Source organism: Argentina silus (assembly GCF_951799395.1).
Source record: "Argentina silus genome assembly, chromosome: 3".
Taxonomy (NCBI): domain Eukaryota; kingdom Metazoa; phylum Chordata; class Actinopteri; order Argentiniformes; family Argentinidae; genus Argentina; species Argentina silus.
Window position 1 is genome coordinate 746443 of NC_139657.1, and position 25641 is coordinate 772083.

At 43.6% G+C, this 25641-nt stretch overlaps 1 protein-coding gene across 1 annotated transcript; it reads right to left on the reverse strand.

Moving 5' to 3' along the window:
* Nucleotides 1-8330: 8330 nt before the first annotated feature.
* On the reverse strand, nt 8331-22868 carry LOC310801578 (uncharacterized protein). Its single transcript, XM_083665644.1, has 5 exons — nt 22824-22868; nt 18189-18577; nt 16762-17985; nt 11288-11536; nt 8331-10988 (listed from the first exon to the last, which is right to left on the reverse strand). The coding sequence occupies exons 2-5, from the start codon at nt 18538-18540 to the stop codon at nt 9706-9708; spliced, it is 3108 nt and encodes a 1035-aa protein (XP_083521770.1). The 5' UTR covers nt 18541-18577; nt 22824-22868; the 3' UTR covers nt 8331-9705.
* Nucleotides 22869-25641: the final 2773 nt, after the last annotated feature.

Here is a 25641-nt window from a genome sequence, read left to right on the forward strand (position 1 = left end):
CAGTCTTTTGAGTCGGAGATGCACCCCGTGGCCCGACCACTTAGCCCGACCCCTCCGTTTAGCGCGTTCACGCGTAGGGGGTAGGGTGTCAGGTTCTTGTTGGGATAGAGGGGTAGGGTGAAGTTCTTTATAACAAGCATAACAAAAAATATTATGTATAGTATGCTGATGTCTCTAGCTAGCTAGAGTTAAAACAACATTGTTTTAAGGCTGATTTGTGCATGACAGTCCCGCATTTTGACATATATCCATGTCGCATTTCCCCCCTTTGATGGCGTATGACGCCCGGAATTTAACTAAAGTCCAGCAGCGAAGTTGCTGCACTTGTTACCGATGACGTATCAGGGTCTTGAAGAGTTGTCCCATTTCATAGGGAAGATGTCAACTACAACCACTACCCCTTGTAACTCTGTTCCGAGGGGCACTCGAAAAAAAGAGGGGTAGGGGGGAAAATAAGAAATGGGATTGGGCTTTTGGCTGTGTTCCAAAATGCGTTCCTGCGTCCTCCCATTCTTACAGGAACATCCCCATAAGAACACTGGAAAAGTCAAACTGTCAAGACCGCAGAGCGCAAAAACGCACTTCAGCGTCCCACCGTAGCAGGCAGGCAGCGTTCGAGCATAGGGGCGGCTTACAGTGCATTACCGCCTCAAATAATTACTATTATCAAGATTACAATGTGTTATCTAGCTAGATAAATATGACATGGCTATCGTTATTATGATGGTATCAATATCCCCATACATTAATCGTAATTTGTCCTTGTGTGGTAGGTTTAAACAGCAATGTCCCCGCTCCTGCATTTCCTACTTTTTGCCCGTCTACGTTTCGGCTCAACAATAATCCTGGTTTTTGCGGCTTTTGACAAACCATAATATCTCTCCCAAAAGTAGTTTTTGAAACTAATATTTAATGTCTTGGGTTTATACACCCTAAGGTCACCTACTGTTAAATAAACAAAAAATATAATCACATACATTGGTGTTCTATCTTGCTAGACAATCTTAATAGAAAAGCAAAAACATTTAAGAAGGCTAATTCATAAATATGACGCTGGCAGACATCTCAAAACTTCAGCCATTTGGCGAGCAACGTACTGGCAGGTGAAGTGACATAGCTGCCGCGTTATCGCACCGCTTGCAACTGGTAGCCTATATAATGATGGACGAGAACCTACACCAAAAAGAGCTGTGGTTTGCTGCTGCTCACCTGCACCAGTGACAATTTTCTCTCTGCACATCAACCACACACACACACACACACACACACACACACACACACACACAGACACACACACACACACACACACACACACACACACACAGACGCATAGATGGATACATGAGTAGAACACAATGCACACACTCACACACACTTACACATACTACCATCACTGCTGCTATTTATGTATGTATTGAATTGCTCACTTTATTTGACATGTATGTCTGTTACACTTAATGTCTTATGTGCTGTTATAGTATTTTTATTCTTACATGCTGATATTGCACTGTTGAGAGGAAGCTGGCAGAGTAAGCATTTCATTGAACCTTTTAAGGGAAATAGGGCTAATGAAACATTTTACAATGCAGCTGTGTTTTTTTTTAAACAGGGACCTTTAACAGTTTATATGTGAGCATAGGCCAGCAACAGGTTGGTTGAGGCAGTACATGAGGATCTGTGTGTCCGTTCCTTGCAGGATGCAGAGCTACACGTCATACTTGTTTGTTGTGTTGTTCTTGAATTGAATTGATTGAATTCTCACCAGAAGAGATGATGATGATGAGTTTGATCAGTTTTCTTCCTGTGGCGTTGCTGTAGTCTGGTTCAAACATCTCTTCTGGTGAGTATTTTCACTTCAGTTAAAAGGTTTAATTTGAACCTTATTCTAATACCATATTAATATGTTGTATTATTGAGACTGTTTGCATTGGGGCTTTTAAAAAGTGATTTGATTTGAAAACGGTTTACATCTACACCCGATTTAGCTATTAAATATTACAGTATGACATTCAACTGAAGTGTGCTAACAGCTTGTTATTAGGATTAATAACATCAACTTTGTTTACACTACACAGATCCACCTCACAGCCCAGCTACCATGTCTGAACCCAAGTCCACAGAGTCCCCTGGTTCTGGCTGTGGTTCTCCAGCCCAGACAAGCACACAGCGGGGTCCAGAGATGGTGGCAGTGAAGCTGGAGATCTGCAGTCAAACACTAGAACATAATGTGGTAGTGAAAGAGGAGGAGGAGGAAGAAGTGATGGTGAAAGAGGAGGAAGGAGGAGAAGAAGTGGTGGAGAAAGAGGAGGAAGGAGGAGAGGAAACAGACGTTAAAGGTAGAGAGTTGGATGGTAAGTTCATGTTATGAATTTGTCAAATGTTAAAATGGTATTTATTGTACAACTCCTAGTCAATGCTCTACGGTGTTAATAGTGTACAACTGTAACAGTCAATACTTGCTTAGTCTGACAGTGTCTCTTTGGTCTCTTCCATTGTGGGATTTATGAATCTCTCTTGAACTCTGTGTTCAGTCATAGTATTCTGCAGACCCCAGAGATGTTGTTACTTCTGGCACTGCTGAGCCTCTGGAAACACTACTTGTTGCTCTCATGTTGTTATAATCCTGAATATGTTCCTATTCTTACAGGAGAGAGCTCCACCAATATGGACAGTGATGACGATGCAGCCCAAGAGCCACAGACCCCTGCCCCAGGAAAACACCAGACCCCCGCCCCAGGAAAACACCAGACCCCCGCCCCAGGAAAACACCAGACCCCTGCCCCAGGAAAACACCAGACCCCCGCCCCAGGAAAACACCAGACCCCTGCCCCAGGAAAACACCAGACCCTTGCCCCAGGAAAACACCAGACCCCTGCCCCAGGAAAACACCAAATTGGCAGGAAGGTTGGAGTCTCAAAGAGACGCAAATATAACGTAGACTATATTACTATGGGGTTCACTTACACTGGGAGTAAGGACTTCCCTCAGCCTCAGTGTGTCATATGTGCCCAGGTTCTGTCTAATAACAGTTTGAAACCTTCGCTCTTGCGCAGACATTTAGAAACGAAACATGACCATTTGAAAAACAAGCCACGGGAGTTTTTTGAGCGACAATTGAGACAACTTTCTAACACCAAGAAATGTCTAACAGTGACAGATACTATTAATAAGGCAGGTCTAGAAGCATCTTACATGGTCAGTTATAGAGTGGCTAAGTCAGACAAGTCTCTCACTATTGAGGAGGACCTAATTGTCCCCGCTGCTATAGACATGGCTGAGAAAATGTTGGGGGAAAAGGCCAAAATGACTTTTCGGAAGATGCCTTCATCAGACAACACTGCGTCACGACGCATCAGTGACATGTCAGCAGACGTTTTGAAACAGCTACTACTTTGCATACAAGCCAGTGAATTCTATGCATTACAGTTGGACGAATCAACTGATGTAGCGGGCCTGGCTCAGCTATTGGTATACGTCAGGTATATTCATGGGGGATCTATTCAAGAAGACATCCTCTTCTGCAAACCGCTGGAAACCAGGACAACCGGGCAGGACATTTTTGGACTACTAGACAGCTTTATAACAGCATATGGACTTACGTGGACCAAATGCGTTGGAATCTGTACAGATGGTGCAAAAGCCATGACGGGGAGACACAGTGGAGTAGTCACTCGAGTGCAAGCAGTTGCCCCTGATGCCACTTGGGTACACTGCAGCATCCACAGAGAAGTGCTTGCTGCCAAGGGAATGCCTGACAGCCTGACTGAAGTATTAAATAATACGGTGAAAATGGTGAACTTTGTTAAAGCAAGGCCCCTGAACTCACGCCTTTTTTCCGCCTTATGCAACGAAATGGGCAGCGATCATTTAACGCTGTTACTCCATACTGAAGTCCTGTGGCTATCAAGGGGGAACGTTTTGGCGCGTTTTTTTGAATTGAAAGACGAGCTTAAAATGTTCTTCATTGACCACCCTTTTCATTTGTCGGACAAGTTGCATGACGATGAGTGGCTCACAAGGTTGGCCTATTTGGGGGATATTTTCACTCGCCTGAATGAACTGAATCTCGGACTGCAGGGCCTCTCAGCGACGATATTCAATGTGCGGGACAAAATTGAGGCCATGATTAAAAAGCTGGAACTCTGGTCTGACTGTGTCAACAAGAACGACACTCAAGTGTTCCCATCATTGCACGATTTTGTGTGTGCAAACAAACGCAGACTTGCGGACAGTGTCAAATGTGACATGGGGAAACACCTCGGCGAGCTGGCTGCACAATTACGCAGGTACTTCCCCGAAACAGACGACAGAGATAACTGGATTCGTTGTCCCTTTTCTTCCAACAACTCATGCCACCTACCTGTGTCTGAGCGAGAGAGCCTCATTGAGATATCCACCAATGGGGCAATGAAAATTGAGTTCAATCAGAAGGCGCTGCCAGATTTCTGGATTGCCTTGCGCGCAGAGCATCCTCAATTGGCACATCGCGCCATTAAGACTTTGATGCCCTTTGCAACAACTTACCTTTGTGAGACTGGGTTCTCAGCTCTCACCAGCATGAAGACAAAGTACAGGCACAGACTATGTGTGGAAAACCATCTAAGACTGAAACTGTCTCCAATACAACCCCACATTGCAGCATTATGTGAGGCCATTCAAGCACATCCCTCACATTCATCTGTGGTGAGGTGAGGCATTATGTGTTCAAGTTCATTTTGCCCAAAGTACAACTTGCAGCAAAATGCTCTGCTGCCAACTCCTTTTCTAACTGTGCAATGTGTGTGTGTACAGTGGGTAAAGTAATAGTACTATGTACAGTAAAGTGGATGTGTCTCTGGATATTTAGGATATTTACAGAATTATCGATACAAGTATACAGGTTGTATTGCATGCGTGTTCATTTTTACAGATTTTACAGTTTTGTAGTCCACTATAGTCCATATAGCCCAGTTCAAATTGGCAGGTACAGTACAGTTTATGGCTATAGTCCAGTTTGTTACTGACCAGTTTTGTTGACCTTGTTATGTTGTGTGTGAGTTTAGGTGCTGATCACCTGTTTGAAATAAAAAGCAGGAATTATTGGTTATTCTGTCTCATATATTTATAATTTATGTATATTATGTATATGTGTGTTTACTTTTTGTTTATGCAGCAGAATTACAAACACAACTATTGTAGTGAGCTGTCTGTGGTGCTGGGGGTCCTCAGTAGGATGGAGAGGGTCTCGGGTCCTCAGTAGGATGGAGAGGGTCTCAGGGGTCCTCAGTAGGATGGAGAGGTTCTCAGGGGGTACTCAGTAGGATGGAGAGGGTCTCAGGGGGTACTCAGTAGGATGGAGAGGGTCTCAGGGGGTCCTCAGTAGGATGGAGAGGGTCTCAGGGGGTACTCAGTAGGATGGAGAGGGTCTCAGGGGTCCTCAGTAGGATGGAGAGGGTCTCAGGGGGTCCTCGTAGGATGGAGAGGGTCTCAGGGGGTACTCAGTAGGATGGAGAGGGTCTCAGGGGGTACATGACTTTTGAAGTCTGGGAACCACTGCCATAGAGCATTGACAAGGAGTTGTACAATAAATACAATTTTAACATTAGCAGTGCCAGAAGTAACACAGCTGGGGCTGGGAGGTAAAATGGTTGTGGCGCCCCCTAGGGCTGGGCCCAGGAAATGCCCCTGCTTTCAGCCTAATTAATTAATCAATTAGTCGATTGAGAGAGCCTCGGCTCACTTTGAGCAGCATGGCTGAAGCAAGCCACTAGTCTGTGATTCCATCCGACAGCAACAGGCCGGCTCTCTCTGTCAGGGTCACATCCCTCCTGGACGGCCAGGTCACATCACTCCTGGACGGCCGGGTCACATCCCTCCTGGACGGCCGGGTCACATCCCTCCTGGACGGCCGGGTCACATCCCTCCTGGACGGCCAGGTCACATCCCTCCTGGACGGCCGGGTCACATCCCTCCTGGACGGCCAGGTCACATCCCTCCTGGACGGCCGGGTCACATCCCTCCTGGACGGCCGGGTCACATCCCTCCTGGACGGCCAGGCATGCTTAAAAAAACCAGCAATATTGTTGTTGAAGTGATGCAGTGTGGGATGGATTTAGCAACCTGAACAACTAATCAACGAATCAATTGTACAGAAGCTCTGGACGCAGCCTGGTCTGGACTCAGCCTGGTCTGGACTCAGCCTGGTCTGGACTCAGCCTGGTCTGGACTCAGCCTGGTCTGGACTCAGCCTGGTCTGCCTTGTCTCTTTAGCCTAGCTATGCTTTTCTCTATTTCTTTTTTTCCTGTGTCGTTCACTTCTTTTTGTAAAGCATCTTTAGGTCTTAGAAAAGCGTTATAAGTAGATTTATTATTATTCATTTTCAACAACTTTAGTCGGACCCATCCCTAATACACTATTAACACCATAGAGCATTGACTGAGGATTGTAGTTTAATTTAAAGGAGTAAGTTTGTTGGAAATCCGCCACCACGATGAAAGTCAATTACAAGTTCTAAACAAAACCAAAAACAACAACAACATAATAATAATAATATAAACCCTGAAATGAGTCCACTCCCCTAGAACACCCCTGGCCCCTCCCCTAGAACATCCCCTTTTTCTGGACCAAAAGAAAATATTTAATTTCCTGATCGCTGCCGATTAAACATTGTCATTATAAATGAATAAATGAATGTTACACACTGGACCTTTTAATACAAGCCACATTCATGAACTTACCATCCAACTCTCTCTCTCTCTGTCCTCTACATCCTCTCCTCCTTCTTCTTCTTCTTTCACCATCACATGTTTCTCCTGCTCTTCCTCTTCTCCTTCCCCTTCCTCCTCTTCTTTCACTACCACATTGTGTTCCAGTGGTTGACTGCAGTCCTCCAGCTTCACTGCCACCATCTCTGGACCCCGCTGTGTGCTTGTCTGGGCTGGAGAACCACAGCCAGAACCAGGGGACTCTGTGGACTTGGGTTCAGACATGGTAGCTGGGCTGTGAGGTGGATCTATGTAGTGTAAACAAAGGTAGAGGCACTACCACGTAATCACAAGGTTCCTGGTTCGATTCCGACCCTCGACCTATCCTGCATGTCATCCCTCCTCTCTCTCTCCCATTCTTCCTGTCAATCTCTATTGTCTCTATCCCAATAAAGCAGAAATGCCCTAAAAACATATTTAAAAGAAAAGAAAACTGTGCATCAGTGTAGCACTCCACTAGGGAAACACATGTTGGTTGTAGTCCTTGGTCATGTTGTAGTCCTTGGTCATGTTGTAGTCCTCGGTCATGTCCAGAAACAACCCCTGGCCTCTCCTCGCTATTCACTTGTCTGCACCTGAGAGGGTTGGACAGGTGTAACCTAGCCTATCAGAGGACAGGTGTAACCTAGCCTATCAGAGAGCAGGTGGAGCCACACCCATCGGGTTCAAACCCGCCTGTCACACCAAGACTGAGGCTATGAAGCCTTACCTTGAATTGGAGACTGTAGATTTAAAGTTATTATTTTTTACTACACTTACAGGGAAATTGTGCAGGCCTCAGAGACAAACTCAAGGCCCCAGTATCAGTGTATTTGCTGTAGTTCTTCTTATTCTCCCTTCGACCAGGGAATGTTACTGGAAGTTGTGCTCCCATATGGGTTTAAAATTAAATCACTGATTGATGTATTGTAATGTGCATTGATCTGTATTTAAAACACTGTATACAATTATTGCAACAAAAAGAATGCTCACCATACGGAGCATTGAACAACCGCCACTATGCAGATTCTGTAGTGAGGAAACTTAGAATTAGAGTAATTAGAGTAAATTTATCATTTGTAATTTATAATTATTCTAATTATTCTAATTTATAGTGTCATGCCCCATACCCATTTCACAGCCTCTAGCCTCATTGCCACTTAGCCTCACACAGCCTACAAGATGGATTGTTTTATTGTTCTATTTTGTTAATAATTTGCTATTTTGTAAATGTTTTGTTTTGCTTATATGTATATGTTGTATATGTTGCTTATATATATTATATTTTTTATGTCCCATGCACCAACCTCACCAAGTCAATTTCCTGTATGTGCAAATATACAGTCATTAATCAACACAATCATACTCTTAGCAAAAAGATTCTGGTGGCTGGGCAAAAAAACCCATCAAAAATAAAAATAATAAATAATTAGAATTTTCCTTTTAGGAGAGGGTTGGGGCAGGGAGGAAAAAGAGACTAGAAATGATTCAAGCAATGCTATTAAATAGAACTAAAATTCAATTTATTTTCTTTCGAAGTTGGTCTTTTGGCTTTATACTCCAAAAGTTTGGATTTGAAATGAAAAATTACTACAAGGTTAGTAGAGATTCTTAGCTTTTATATCATGTCTGTGTACATATGGTTTCCCAATTAAAAAATGACAACACTGTTTATATACACTTTATTAGGTACACCGTGCTAGTACTGGGGTGGACCCCCTTCTGTAGCCCATCTGCTTCAAGGTTCGACGTGTTGTGTGTTCAGAGATGGTCTTCTGCATACCTTGGTTGTAACGAGTGGTTATTTGAGTTACTGTTGCCTTTCTATCATCTCAAACCAGTCTGGCCATTCTCCTCTGACCTCTGGCATCAACAAGGCATTTTCACCCAGAGAACTGCCGCTCACTGGATATTTTCTCTTTTTCAGACCATTCTCTGTAAACCCTAGAGATGGTTGTGCGTGAAAATCCCAGTAGATCAGCAGTTTCTGAAACACTCAGACCAGCCCGTCTGGCACCAACAACCATGCCACGTTCAAAGTCACTTAAATCACCTTTCTTCCCCATTCTGATGCTCGGTTTGAACTTCAGCAGGTCGTCTTGACCATGTCTACATGCCTAAATGCATTGAGTTGCTGCCATGTGATTGTCTGATTAGATATTTGCATTACTGAGCAGTTGAACAGGTGTACCTAATAAAGTGGCCGGTGAGTGTATAGTCCCCCAATTTCAGGGAATCACATTACAGTTTGCTAAAAAAATACAGAAGAAAACATGCAGAGACCAAAAAAGCATGCAGTCTTGTGGACGGATAAGATGACTATTATCATGGACCAGAGTGAGGAAGAGGAAGGGTTGGAGAAAAAAGGATCTGCCCAAGATTTACAGCATATCACCTCATCTCTGTAACATGGTGGAGGGGGTGTCCTGGTTTGGGCACGTATAGCCGACACTAGAACTGGCTAACTCGTCTTCATTGAGGATGTAACTTCTGACAGCAGCAGCAGAATGGATTCTGAAGTGTACAGAAGCATCTGGCCTTCAGTTCATTAGAGGGTTTCATCATACAGTAAGACAAAGACCAAAAACATACTAGGGAGTTTTTCAGGGCCAAAAGGTGTAAAACTAATTTCCTGATATATAATAACACTTTAGGGAAAAAGACCTCAAAACAAACAACTTAAGATGGCTGCATTACAGGCCCAGCAGAGCATCACCAGAGCAGATACCCAGTGTCTGGTGGGGGGGGGGTTAATGGGTCGCAGACACCAGGCAGTTAGTATTATTATTAACATCTAAACAGTCTGATACTCCACCCCTACTCTAACACTGAACTCCTAACACTGCCTACGATGCATAGTTATTACAATGCTTCTAATGAGGTCAAACACACATCTATTGGAGCACAGAACCCTCTCCTGTTCTGCAACCAAAGACACAATTTACTACAAATCAACTGAAGAATCTGCCCCTGTCTTCTTTCTTACACAAGGGGCAATGGAACTCTGTCAGTGTCCAGACCATGATGCTCTCTCTGGTGTTTTATCAGGTTGCAGGACTTACTATAACTTTTCCCACACTGGGAGCAGTGGTACGGCCTCTCTCCTGTGTGTACTCTCTGATGTCTCTTTAGGTTGTGAGAGTGTATGAATCTCTTCCCACACTGGGAGCAGTGGTATGGCCTCTCTCCTGTGTGTACTCTCTGATGTCTCTTTAGGTTTCCTAGTCGACTAAAACTCTCCCCACACAGGGAGCAGGGGTATGGCCTCTCTCCTGTATGTATTCTCTGATGCGTTTTTAGGTCTCCTATTTCACTGAAACTCTTCTCACACTGGGAGCAGTGGTACGGCCTCTCTCCTGTGTGTATTTTCTGATGTCTCTTTAAGTTTCCTAGTTTACTGAAACTCTCTCCACACTGGGAGCAGTGGTATGGCCTCTCTCCTGTGTGTATTCTCTGATGTGTCTTCAGGGCTTCCAGTTGACTGAAACTCTCCTCACACTGGGAGCAGTGGTAAGGCCTCTCTCCTGTGTGTATTCTCTGATGTCTCGTTAGGCTTCCTAGTCGACTGAAACTCTCCCCACACTGGGAACAATGGTATGGCCTCTCTCGTGTGTGTATCGTCTGATGTGTCGTTAAGCTGTGAGAGCGTATGAAACTCTCCCCACACTGGGAGCAGTGGTACGGCCTCTCTCCTGTGTGTATCCTCTGATGTATCTTTAGGCTGTGAGAGTATATGAAATTCTTACCACACTGGGAGCAGTAGTATGGTCTCTCTCCTGTGTGTATCCTCTGATGTATCTTTAGGCTGTGAGAGTGTATGAAACTCTTCCCACACTGGGAGCAGTGGTATGGCCTCTCTCCTGTGTGTATTCTCTGATGTGTATTTAGGTGTCCTAGTTGACTGAAACTCTTCCCACACTGAGAGCAGTGGTATGGCCTCTCTCCTGTGTGTATTCTCTTATGTATCTTTAAGTTGCTTAAATGATCAAAACTCTTCCCACATTCAAGGCAAGGGTAAGTCTTTTCTTCTCTATGAGTCTGTGGGTGTGATTTAAGGTGAGTTGGACAAATGAAACTCTCACTGCAATCTAAACAGGGACGGGGTTTGCAAGTGTGACTTCTCAAATCCTCTGGCTCATAGAAACTACTGAAGCAGTCCATGCAGTGGTGATTCTTCTGTCTTGAGCTCCTATGTCTGTGTTGTTTATGGTTTCCTGATGCGGTGGAGCTGGGCTCGCTGTCTGAGCCTGGGTTGGAGCTCTCTCCTGTAAGGATAGGAACATATACAGGATTATAACAACATGAGAGCAACAAGTAGTGCTTCCATAGGCTCAGCAGTGCCAGAAGTAACAACATCTCTGGGGTCTGTAGAATACTATGACTGAACACAGAGTTCAAGAGAGATTCATCAATGCCACAATGGAAGAGACCAAAGAGACACTGTCAGACTACGCAAGTATTGACTGTTACAGTTGTACACTATTAACACCATAGAGCATTGAAATGAATCAATGCTCAAATAAATACCATTTTAACATTGGCCAAATTCATAACATGAACTTACCATCCAACTCACTGTCTTTCTCCTCTACATCCTCTCCTCCCTCATCTTTCACCATCACATCTTTCTCCTTGACTTCCGCTTCATCCTCCACTTCCTCTTCTTTCACCATCTCATTTTTATCATCCTCCTCCTCTTTCACCATCACTTCTTCCTCCTCCTCTTTCACTACCACATTGTGTTCCAGTGTTTGACTGCAGTCCTCCAGCTTCACTGTCACCATCTCTGGACCCCGCTGTGTGCTTGTCCGGGCTGGAGAACCACAGCCAGAACCAGGGGACTCTGTGGACTTGGGTTCAGACATGGTAGCTGAGCTGTGAGGTGGATCTGTGTCGTGTAAACAAAGGAAGAAGCACAAACAGTAAAGGGTAAATTGAGATTACCAAAACCTTACCAATAGGATAAGCATTCCTCTGAATCAGGGTCGGCCCTAAGCCGTGTAGGTGTTCCACAGGGGGTGCCAAGCCAAGAAGAGTTTTTTTTTATTATTATTTTTTTTTTAAATGACAACAGTAATATTTTTGGGGGGGAGAAAATAAAATTGAAAGATGTTGGGCAAATCAGAATTTTTATGTTTTAAGAAAAATAAAGGTCAGGGGCAGCTGAGCTGCTGTACCTATTGTTGAACGCGCTAGCTAGCTAAACTAGCATTGGGACCTAGCTACGTGTTCTTATTATCCGTTTGTTCCATCTGACATGATAAATCACAAAGAACAATGGACATAAAAATTATTTTGTGTCGGCTACAGGATAAGCCAGGGTTACATTTTAAATTATGAAAAGAGGTTATGAATGGCCCTTAGCTACATTTCACAAAAGTAAAAAAAAAAAGGAAGCAAAATTAAATATATGTAGTCGGTTGTTGTCTTGGAAGGGGGCAACTCCTGCTGCTACTGGACCATCCTCATCCTCCTCCTCCTCCACCGCAGGCATGTCGTACCCCAGCCACGCAGCAAGCCCCTTTCCTTGGCTATGACTAAGTCATTAATGCAAAAATATATGAAACTTCTGCCAACTTGATTTAGATGGTCAGCCGACCCCTCGCCAATCCACCGCTGCTCCAGATGTCTTAACGTTACGTCAGACTCCCTTCACTCCGGCTGCCGAGACGCAAAAAGATCAAGTGGTCGAGTGTCACGGACAGACCCGTCACCCTGCGCCACCGACTCAGTGACTCAACCTGGTTTCTAATAGTATGAATTCATACGCTATCAATAATTGGGACAATAACGGAATTATTATTATCTAATAACAAGCTGTTAGCACACTTCACTAGAATGTCATTATACAATAATTAATAGATAAATAATGTGTAGATTCGAAACCGGGACAAATTGTAAGAGAAGTCATCAATTTTCTTTAAACAAAATAAAAATGCCCCCCCCCCCCCCCGAATGCAAACAGTCTCAACAATGCAACATATTAATACGGTATTGGAATAAGATTAAAACGAAACCATATGCTGTTGACTAATGCTACGTCCCCATAGTAAATGAGCCTTTGTAAATTTGGCCTAATAAGCTGGCTAATAATATCCCTGTTATTTCCTCTGATATTTAGTCTCCCATCCCTCATCGACCTCATTCAGAGCTGATAGCTGCTGCACGGCGAGGCCTCACACGGGCTGAACAAAGGACCAAAACGTGTGTTGTTGTTCTTTCTTGTGGAAAGTTGAAGTCCAAAATACTCACAAGAAGATACGTTTGACTATCTCTTCTGGTGATAATTTTGACTTCATTTCGAAACGACACAACAAACAAGTTATATATCTTCAAGCAGGTTTTTATTCAGCGATAGAGCGCTGCGGTGTGTTCCTGTTTTCGTCTTTGTGAAACCTCGAGTTACAGTTACAACCATTAGGAGGCGAATGAAACAATGCGATGCAGGACTTCGCTACGGGGAACGTTTTACTTACATTTTCTTATTTTTTAACAATGTCGAGATATCGGCGCTGCTCAAATCGGGATTGTAGGACGGCCGATCACTCCAGAAATGAACCGCAGCCGTGAATGAAGCAGTGATCCGAAATGCGTTGTTGCACTCGAGCGTGCACATTGTCGTCTGTTGATGACATCACCACGGGGGCGGACCACTAACAGGCTCATTCACATAATATTCTTAATAATACCTTTTTTTCCCCCAATTCACGTATTTTTTTCTAAAATAGTCTGTTCGTCTTTGGGCTGTGTTCCAGACCAGAGGGAGAATCCTGGTTCTCTACACACTGCACAGGGAGACTCTGGCCAGGGAACTACAGTATGTTTTACATTGTTTACATTTACGGCATTTAACAGACACCTTTATCCAAAGCGACTTACAACAAATACATTTGTTTAAGTAAGTGAATCATCTATCCAACAGTCACCATAAGACAAAGTAATCAATGCTCACACCAGGGGCCATTGGCAGTTGTAATGCCAGAAGAAGGAATAATTATTTATTTATTTATTATTATTAACAGGAGAGAACTTGTACAGGGGGGTAGTGGGGGTGAAGAGGTCTTAGTTGACTGTTAAGATGTAGCCTGAAGAGATCGGTCTTCAATCTACGGCGGAAGATCGGTAATTCCACCAGCGGGGCGCCAGGACAGTGAAAAGCCGTGACCGAGTAGTGCAGCTGCTGCATCCACATAGAGGCGGCGGTGCCAGGCGGGCAGCCGAGGTGGAAGAGCGGAGTGATCGGGCCGGGGTTAGGGTTAGTACAGGGGGGGTTTGGGGGCTGACTATTGCTTGCAAGTAGGGAGGGACTGTTCCCTTTGCCGCCCGGTAGGCGAGCACCAGGGTCTTGAATCTGATGCGAGCTGCTACCGGGAGCCAGTGGAGGGTGCGGAGGAGGGGGGTGACATGGGAGAATTTGTAGTGACATAACAGGGTGACTCTGTCAAAGGGAACTATGAAGTGCACTGAGTATTTAAAGATGTACAAATCTACAAAATGTACATTTCTTGTCAATATTTGCTATTGGTTTTTTATGTCCCATGCACCAACCTCACCAAGTCAATTTCCTGTATGTGCAAATATGTAAAATAATTCTGATTCTGATTCTGAGTAGAAACATGTATTATTTTGGAATGCCCTGCAGCATCATCAAACTGTCACACAAGTGACGTGTATTTCAACTAAATGGCTTCTCCAGACATAAACGCTCAGTAACTACAGACAGTATTCTAAGTTAGATGTTACTCAACTAATTAGCTGCTACTGTACTGAGTTATGTTGGTTAGCCAGCTAATGTTACATTTTAGCCCTATTTATGTAAGTCACCTTTAATATCAGAATGTTACAAAACTGCTATACAAAGGATTTCACTAATAGCTACATTGTACAAACAATGCACACAGGAAATATGACCCACAATCCTCACTCAGCTCTACCAATGACTGTGGAGAAGACTTGCTCCATGTCCTGTTCAGTGTACACCTGTTGTTCCCTACGGTTATGCCCAGGTCGCAGGTCACTTCCAACTGAACATTTTCATTCCCGACGGATTGGAATCTCCCTTAAAATGGCTGAATACCCTGTGCAGCGCCCTGCAGGGAATAACTGCCGACTGGAACACACCCATGGTTCTTTGTGAGTTTGTATTTGCTTAATGAAGGAAAATAAAGACTAGAGGGCAAAAAGTATGTTCTTGTATCTTTATTCGATACTCAGCAATGGAGAGCAGGAGAGAGTTGACGTTATGCTGTAGCCTTCCTCAAGACAGACACAGAGGAATGAATAGACACATACATACGGGTGTGAGAGGACAGCAGGTGCCTCACCTGTGTGTAATTAACACCAATAACCAGGTAAGTCAATGTTTAACCAGTAATATGCCATGATCGTCCATCATAAGCTACAGTGAGCTGGATAATACACAACAATAATTCAACCAAAAAACACATTTTGGAAAGGCATAATTCTCTCTCTCTCTCTCTGGCATTACATCAAATAAAACCCTTCAGAAATTACAGCACTTTTTATGCATAGTCCCCCTGTTTCAGGGTACCCAAAAGTGATGGGACAGATTCATTTAACGTAAAAATTAAGCACATGTTAGTCCACAATCCTTTGCATCGACTATCCTTTGCATGCAATAACTGCCTGAAGTCTGTGACCCATTGACCGTACGCTGGGTGTCTTTTTTGGTGATGCTCTGCCATGCCTGGATTGCCTTTTATCATCAGGAAATGAAGTGCATGTTCAATTGGATTTAAATCTGAAGATTGACTTGGCCAGTCAAGAACTTTACACTTTTTGGCCCTGAAAACTCCCTAGTTGCTATGGCAGTATGTTTTGGGTCATGGTCTTTCTGTGTGATGAAGCACCATTGTATGAATTTGCTTGTAACTCTTCAGAATACATTCTGCTGCTGCCATCAGCAGTTGCATCATCAATTAAGATCCAATTAAGATCCGTTTTCCTCCAAACTTTCCACTTGTAATCACTCTGGTACATGACAATATTCATCCTATCTGTCCACAAGACCGTTTTTCCAGACATCTGCAGGCTTTTAGGTACCTTTTTTAGCAGACTGTAAGTGACCATGCTTTTTGAGGATAACTAGTGGTTTGCATCTTGCAGTGAAGCCTCTGTAGTTCGGCTGGTGACGTCTCTGACACATTCACACCGACCTCCTGGACAGTGTTCCTGATCTGTATGAACGGTTGTTTTGGGGTTTTCTTAATTATGGTGAGCATTCTTCAGTCATCCACTGTAGGTCTGCCTTAGCCTACCAGACCATTTTTTTCTTTTTAATGATGTTCCAAACTGACTTGACTTTCATTGACACTGCTTTGGTCCTCATGTTGACAGACACCAATAGCAGACTTCAAAGGCAAATGCAAAGCCTAGAATCAATATTAGATATATAATATTAGATAATATTAATCAATATTAGACAGTAACAGCTCTCTTATGCTAGCACAGATGATGTGACTGAACCCACCTGATTTACCACAACCTGTCAAGCCAATTGTCCCATTAATTTTGGCTACCCTGAAACAGGGGGACTATGCATAAAAAGTGTTGTAATTTCTGAATGGTGAAACCAATACCGATAAACCGATAAACCAATTTTTATTTCAAAACCCAACATTTGGAGTGTAGAGCCAAAAGAAGAAAAATGCTTCACTGTCCTGTTACTTACGGAAGGCACTGTATATCACACAGAAACAAAAAGCTTTGCTTTTTGCTACACGGCGAAGCTTTCCATAACAGCTGACACATCCGCCAGCTGCTTGGTTTCTTCTTGTACATTCAGGTTGTGTTCATGTCTATGGATGACTAAAATCAGCACCAGGAGCTGACGCCTGAAGCTAAGGCCAGTATAGTGTAATAAGGGATATCTGTATATCTGTCTTCTTTCTTGTACAAGGGGCAATGGAACTCTGTCAGTGTCTGGACCATCTCTGATATGTCATCAGGTTGCAAGACTTACTATAACTCTTCCCACACTGGGAGCATGTTATGGCCTCTCTCCTGTGTGTATTCTCTGATGTTTCTTTAGGGTTCCTGACTCAGTAAAACTCTTTGCACACTGGGAGCAGTGGTATGGCCTCTCTCCTGTGTGTATTCTCTGATGTTTCTTTAGGGTTCCTGACTCAGTAAAACTTTTCCCACACTGTAAGCAGTGGTACAGCTTCTCTCTTGTGTGTATTCTCTGATGTGACTTCAAGGCTCCTGCCTGACTGAATCTCTTCTCACACTGGGAGCAGTGGTATGGCCTCTCTCCTGTGTGTATTCTCTGATGTGTCTTTAGCGCTCCTGCCCGACTGAAACTCTTCCCACACTGGGAGCAGTTGTACATCCCCTCTCCTGTGTGCATTTTCTGATGGTTCTTTAGGTCTCCGAGTTGACTGAAACTCTTCCCACACTGTGAGCAGCGGTATGGCCTCTCTCCCGTGTGGGTTCTCTGATGTGTATTTAGGGAGCTTGAGCTTTTGTAACTCTTCCCACACTGGGAGCAGTGGTAAGGCCTCTCTCCTGTGTGTATTCTCTGATGTTTCTTTAGTGCTCCTGCCCGAATGAAACTCTTCCCACACTGGGAGCAGTGGAATGGCCTCTCTCCTGTGTGTATTCTCTGATGTGACTTTAGGTCTCCTAGTTGACTGAAACTCGTCCCACACTGGGAGCAGTGGTGTGGCTTCTCTCCTGTGTGTATTTTCTGATGTGTCTTTAGGTTGCCTAGTTGACTGTAACTCTTCCCACACAGGAAGCAGTGGTATGGCCTCTCTCCTGTGTGTATTCTCTGATGTGTCTTTAGTGCTCCTGTCCAACTGAAACTCTTCCCACACTGGGAGCAGTGGTAAGGCCTCTCTCCTGTGTGGGTTCTCTGATGTTGCTCTAGGGTGCTAGAACGATTGTAACTCTTTCCACACTGAGAGCAGTGGTATGGCTTCTCCCCTGTGTGTATTCTTTCGTGTCTCATTAGGTGGCTCATCGTAAGAAAACCTTTCCCACACTGAATGCAAAGGTAAGTCTTTTCTCCTCTATGAGTCTGTGGGTGTGATTCAAGGTGAGTTGGACAAATGAAACTCTCACTGCAATCTAAACAGGGACGGGGCCTGCAAGTGTGACTTCTCAAATCCTCTGGCTCATAAAAACTACTGAAGCAGTCCATGCAGTGGTGATTCTTCCGTCTTGAGTCTCCCCTGTCTGTATGGTTTCCTGATGCGGTGGAGCTGGGCTCGCTGTCTGAGCCTGGGTTGGAGCTCTCTCCTGTAAGGATAGGAACATACACAGGATTATAACAACACATGAGAGCAACAAGTAATGCTTCCATAGGCTCAGCAGTGCCAGAAGTAACAACATCTCTGGGGTCTGCAGAACACCATGACTGAACACAGAGTTCAAGAGAGATTCATCAATGCCACAATGGAAGAGACCAAAGAGGCACTGTCAGACTACAATAGTATGCTTACCATCCACCTCACTTTCTTTTTCCTCCACTTCCTCTCCTCCTTCCTCTTCTTTCACCATTACATCTTTCTCCTCCACTTCCTCTCCTCCTTCCTCTTCTTTTACCATCACATCTTTCTCCTCCTCTTCCTCCTCTTTCACCATCACATCTTTCTCCACCACTTCTTCTCCTCCTTCCTCCTCTTTCACCATCACTTCTTCCTCCTCCTCCTCTTTCACTACCACATTGAGTTCCAGTGTTTGACTGCAGTCCTCCAGCTTCACTGCCACCATCTCTGGACCGCGCTGTGTGCTTGTCTGGGCTGGAGAACCACAGCCAGAACCAGGGGACTCTGTGGACTTGGGTTCAGACATGGTAGCTGGGCTGTGAGGTGGATCTGTGTAGGGTAAACTAAGGTAGAGGCACACCAGGTGAAGAGTTAATTTCACAAACATTCAGATTACCAAACACCTAACAGAGGATATGCACTACTATGAATTGTTATTGTAAAGCGTCTTTCACATTGACTGGGCTGCGGCCCGATTCTCTACCCCTCTGGCTGAATGGTGCACTCTACCCTCCCCCTCATGGATTTAAAAGGAATAGACTGGTCTAAGCAACATGGTGGAGTCTCATGCCAGCACCAATCCAATGCTTTTGAACGCACAAGGGGTTCGTGAACAAGTGCACCATTCCGCCACAGAAGATCCAACACAGGAGGCTGAGTAGTTGGAAAGTGCATTTATTAACTAATTTACTTTTCATGGGTTTTTGCTGCATGAGTACCAACGACATGAAGAATCAGAAGAAAGTGGGATTTTTTTTCAAACTGCACCAGACATTGTAAAGCAGCTGAGGATGCTGTCCGGTCATGGGTTAGGGACTAATCAGTGTTATGGATGTAGTATGAATTCCCTGCTCAGGTAGTTGTGAGGAAAAAAGACTGATGGATTTAATGGTTGCGTGCACAGTTTTCTGTAACTAAATGCATAGGCCTCCTGTTCTCTTTAAGGGAGGGACAGCAGGATGTATCCATCACCCACAACAGGCATTCTACAAAACCTCTGTACAGATTTATAAGAGAAATGCACCTGTCTGCATCTGCTTGTGTGGCTGCTGTATCTGTTAGGAGTACTACAACTAGGAAATATGTTTAAATCTGCCATAAATATGTATGAATCTGCCATAGCAACAGTGAAATTAACTTCTGAGACAGAATGTGGTCAAACGTCTGAGCTTGTTTGTTCCTCAATATAAATGCTGGTGAATTCTAAATGTTTGACAGAGGGAGTGGCGACATTCATGTCCTTTGTCCTCCGTATTTGTGTATAAGAATAAAAAACGGTTTTCCTGAATACTTCTGATTTGACTGGTCCTGATTCCACAACATTTGACTGGTCCTGATTCCACAACATTTCCATTACATTTGACTGGTCCTGATTCCACAACATTTGACTGGTCCTGATTCCACAACATTTCCATTACATTTGACTGGTCCTGATTCCACAACATTTCCGCGACATAATCCATTCCTATTTTAGTCCCACAATTGGAGCGTAAGGTAACTCCTCATCCTAATATACCCCGTCAACGCGCTGCGCACTATGGAGGCTGTCCTGATATGATCTGTCTGACGGCACCAAAACGAACCACAACACACACACAACACAACACACCACACACACACACACAACACACAACACACTACACACTCATACACACTACAGAATACACACTACACAGTGTTAACGCGTTTGACAGCCTTGACAAACCCAGAGGCTCCTCATGGACGCGGCTGATTAAGACAAACTGATTACAGTGGGAGGGATCTGTTTATCACCTCGACACTTGCGGGCTGCGGCCAATCAGGCTGGGGTGTGAGGGAGGCGGGCAGAAGCTACATCTGACCAATAACCAACATGGTTGACCTATTACCATGACAACATGCTTGACCTATTACCATGACAACATGGTTGACCTACAGATGAGGTTTCTCAGTATGAATGAAGTGTATTACCGGCACTTAGCCTACTGCACACATTTGACTAAATAGCACTACTTAAATAATAAATACTATAGTGTTGCACGATGTACCGGTTCTATAAAAGTCACGATATCCTGCTTTAAAAAACAACAACCATAAACGCCTGATGCGGTATTTACTTTGAGCTGTGCGGAATATTATTTTAAACGTCACATTTAGCTAAGCATCTTTCCAACAGAAGGCATCCAGACTCAAGGAGTTCAAATCATGACAGGTCAGCGAATAGGTCTGATAGCTAAGGATATGATTAGATACATGATTCATAACATGTTCAGGGATGGAAATTTAGTTCAGCATGTCCTCAAATATTCAGTCAAAAAATGAAATATTCAAAAATGAAATCTCAAGATGTGGTTAAAATCTATGTAGAATAATTTAGCGAAATATTAATGTCTTTGAGATAAGACCTGGGCCTGTATTAAGGCCAGATTACCAAAATATAACTGTGTATTTTGTATCATACTGAATTATTTAGTGTTCCCTCATTTGTTGTTTAGCATTTTTTACTGATTAAAATATCAGCTATCAAATCTCATTAAGATCCAATAACACCCCAACACTACGTATAGGAATGATGATTTTTTTCCAATAGAATCCAATTTTGATTTTTTTTTTTCCTATTGGAAATCAAAAGTAACCCGATTGGATCCTTGTGGAGTCAATCAATCCTATCAGACTCTGGATCACCTCAATCAGAATCATGTGGAGCGTTTTCCATTTTGGATCCTCTAGATTTGTGATAATTGAAGGATTTTGTTACTCCAATCAGAAATGATTTATGACAAATAACCAAAACTCTGGAAGAGTTGTCCCTTAAAAAGGTGACAGGTAATGGTAGCATGCACGTTTGTTTCATTTTGTAATGACTGCCTTTGAGAAGCTGTTTGAACTTGGAAATACCACTGACATGCTAGCTAGCTCTCTCAATTTCAAGCTATGCAGAAGATGCATGACGATAAGTAGCTAACTAAGTTTTCATTTCTAATTCGTAACCAGCTAGCTAACTGTAAGCAAGCGTTTTGATGGCTATTATTATATAATGTCAGCCTCCTTGTAATAGTTAGACAGTGACTTTCATGTAGCGGTAGCTAGCTCAGGCAGCGTAAGCGGCAGGGGACGCTGCTGGTTCCCAGGGTCGTCAAGTGGAAAGGCTTCCATCGTAACTGTCATCAGATTTGGGAATCAATCGTTTGGACTCTTATGGGATAATCCTATAATCGGTTTGAATCCTAATCCTATAATCGGTTTGCCCAGAGGATGGATTCCTGCTGCGCTACAGACCACATCATTCAGCTGATAAAACGATACCCGCTGTAGAAGTCGCTTTTCTTCAACCAAGGCTAAAGCACATGTAGATAAACTGCAGTAACCTTAATGGGAAATCGACATCGTAATTATTGATCTTATCTATTTTGTTCGTACGTTGAATCATCTATGCCCCATTAGGATCAATGGCTGTAAAATAAGGATACCCGTTGTGTAATTTATTCCGATTCTGTGCAAATCCTTTTTTTGTATTATTTATGAGAAGCTCCTAATTTGCCTATGTGTTCAAAATATACCAAGCGATTAGTTTCAATATGCCCACGACATTGCATGTCATTGCATCGTCAAACAATTTATTGTCAAACCCATCTAGCCCACTAAATTTCGATATAATCACGTTATTCTCGACGCAGTCTAATCATAAAAGCATAGGAGTCAGGTAATGTGAGAAACTCGAGTACTGCATTCGAAGTTCACTCAAATGGAAATGATTTAATTCAACACGGTTTGATCCAGAGCATATCGATCGAGAGAGGACGGTGTACTTTTGAAAGCCTTACCTTCAGCCACGATGCGTAATGCATGTACTGGCCTTCAACACACAGAATGTGATTGTATGTACTGTAGTTAGTCAGGGACGGACTAGAACAACAAAACGGCCTTGGACTTTCGGTCGACGGGGGAAGGGGGGGGGGGGGCTGGGTGCGGGCTGGACTTTCAGCCGACGGGGGGGGGGGGTCACCGGTCCCGCAGGCTACAGATTGACCGGACCATCCACTGACCCCACGGCCCACAGATCGACCGGCCCACCGGGAATCATCCAGACGGCAGTCCGCTACTGCGCCTCTGGACGCGTCCCGTTGAGGTCTGGCACGGTTCCCATGGTTTCCATGGTTTCCATGCTCGTTCACGGTGCCTCGCTCGTGCTGATACAATCCCTGCGCGTTCCCGCCCCCTTGGCTCAGACTCTTCCGTATGACGTCAGCGCTTTATAGAGGTAAGAGAAATGCTTCTATCGTCCGATCTGAACGTCTAAAAAACGATTACGACGGCCAAGGCATGAATTTGTATATTTAAAGTCATTGTAGAACGTCAAAGTCACACTGCAATCGACCTCAATTGGCCAGGAACAATATGGACTCTGCCACTGGAATTACATTGGGGCATTTTGGGACAGAACTGAAATGTCATTATTTTCCTCCTTGTAAATCTGAAGTCGTCTGCTCCGTACTATACACCATAATATATACAGTATTAGAATAGGTCACAAAAGAACGACATGCAGATATGAATTTGACTTTGCACAGTTAAAGTTAATCATTTGGCTAATATGTTAGTTGTCCTTACCTGCTCTGCGATGCTTCATTTGTTCTCCGGGAGGATCGAGCCGCAGACGTCTTGCCTCAGCAGAAAAATCAATGGGCGTTTCAATTACATCATCAATGGGCGTTTCCTTTTTCATTTCTCATATAAAACGGTATCAGAATGACTACAAAAGTAAAGATTATATAAATTATCTATTAATATTGAAAATATAACAAATCTGTTATATTCTATTCGTTATTTATCAACACTATTTAACATCAGATTAGAAAACTGCATCAGTGTAGGTCTCTCTTAGACCAGGGAATGTTACTGAAAGTTGTTGATCTGAAATAAGCTCCCATATGAACTGATTGATGTATTGTAATGTGCATTGATCCTTAGAATGAAATCATCCACCATCGTCATCTTATTGTACACAGTTGGTGAGAAACCTCCACCAAAAGGCACACAAGACAACCACAAACTCACAGTCCCCCATGCGTACACAGAATGTTACAGGAAATCCCCCAATACCATTCCTGTACACAGAGTTTCACCATTCAGAAATGACAACACTGTTTAAACACAGTCCCCCTTGACAGGTGTTTCTAGTGTGTCAGGTGTGTTCCGTCACATCATCTGCGCAGGCATAAGAGAGCTGTCAATGTCTAGTATTGATTCTCGGCTTTGTGTTTGGCCACATGAGGACCGAAGAAGTGTCAATGAAAGTCAGGGAAGCCATTATTAGGTTGAATAAATAAATAAATAATAAATGAATCAGAAACATAGCGATAACCTTCGGCTTGCCAGAATCAACAGTTTGGAGCATCATTGAAAAGGAAAGAAAGCTGGGGCGCTTAGTGGCGTAGCACACTGGTATGCTTGCCACGTGATCGCGAGGTTCCTGGTCCGATTCCGACCCTCAACCTATCTTGCATGTCATCCCTCCTCTCTCTCTCCCATCTTTCCTGTCAATCTCTACTGTCTCTATCCCAATAAAGCAGAAATGCCCTAAAAACATATTTTAAAAAAAACAGTGGATGACCAAAGAATGCTCACCATAATTCAGAAAAAAAACAACAAAAAAAACAACTGTCCCACAGATCAGGAACACTCTCCAGGAGGCAGGCGTGAATGGGTCAGGGACGACCATCTTCACCAGACGAACTACAGAGGCTTTGCGACCACTATTCTCAAAAACAGAACAGTGACAGTTTGCTTAGAAGTATTTAAAATAACCTAGGTTTAAAAAAGGACAGATAAGACGAATATGATCATGATCCAGAGTGATTACAAGAGGAACGTTTGGAGTAAAAAAGGATCTGCCCAAGATTTACAGCATACCACCATAACATCATAACATCACCATAATATCAGCATAACGTCAACTCTCTCCTGCTCTCCATTGCTGAGTATGGAATAAAGATACAAGAACATACTTTTTGCCCTCTAGTCTTTATTTTCCTTCATTAAGCAAATACAAACACAGAAAGAACCATGGGTGTGTTCCAGTCGGCAGTTATTCCCTGCAGGGCGCTGCACAGGGTATTCAGCCATTTTAAGGGAGATTCCAATCCGTCGGGAATGAAAATGTTCAGTTGGAAGTGACCTGCGACCTGGGCGTCACCGCAGGGAACAACAGGTGTACACTGAACAGGACATGGAGCAAGTCTTCTCCACAGTCATTGGTAGAGCTGAGTGAGGATTGTGGGTCATATTTCCTGTGTGCATTGTTTGTACAATGTAGCTATTAGTGAAATCCTTTGTATAGCAGTTTTGTAACATTCTGATATTAAAGGTGACTTACATAAATAGGGCTAAAACGTAACATTAGCTGGCTAACCAACATAACTCAGTACAGTAGCAGCTAACATACTAGTTAGCTGAGTAACATCTAACTTAGAATACTGTCTGTAGTTACTGAGCGTTTATGTCTGGAGAAGCCATTTAGTTTATGTCTCTGTTGTGTGTTTTGTTGTGTGGGTGAAATACACGTCACTTGTGTCACAGTTTGATGATGCTGCAGGGCATTCCAAAATAATACATGTTTCTACTCAGTGCACTTCATAGTTCCCTGGACAGAGTCACCCTGTGGTGTCACTACATACTGTAGTTCCCTGGACAGAGTCACCCTGTGCAGTTTGTAGAGAATCAGGATTCTCCCTCTGAACTGGAACAGCCCATCTCTCTGACACAAAGACGACCAGACTATTTTAGAACAAAAATATGAACAACAAATAAATAATTACATGACTTGGGAAAACGTTATTATTTAGAATGCATCATTTAGAATATTATGTCAATGTGTTTTTGGAATATTATGTTGAAGTCTACAAATGCAAAAGGAGTTCTATACCGATCCTTGCATACGTAAGCCCCCCTCCAAGGAAAAGGAAAGGCCCGGTGATGATGTCATCAACAGATTCATCCCGGGCGCCTGGCCACGACTACAGATGTGTTCATCGAGCTTGTAGGAGTTGTCTTTCATTTCTGGGGTGTTCAGACGTCCAACCGTCCCGGTTTGAGCAGCGCCGGTATCTCGACATTTCTGAAAATTAAAAATGTAAGTAAAACGTTCCCCGTAGCGAAGTCCTGCATCGCATTGTTTCAGTCACATCATCATGGTTGTAACTGTAACCCGAGGCTTCACACGGGTTTCACAAATAGACGAAAACAGAAACACACCGCAGCGCTCTATCGCTGAATAAAAACCTGCTTCTACTTGTTATATAGAACTATATACACTACTTGTTTGATGTGTTGAAATGAAGTCAAAATGTTCACCAGAAGAAATGTCTGATCTGTGTTTTCCTGTGGCGTTCGTGCATTCCGGGTCATTCTCTTCTTGAGATCATTTGAA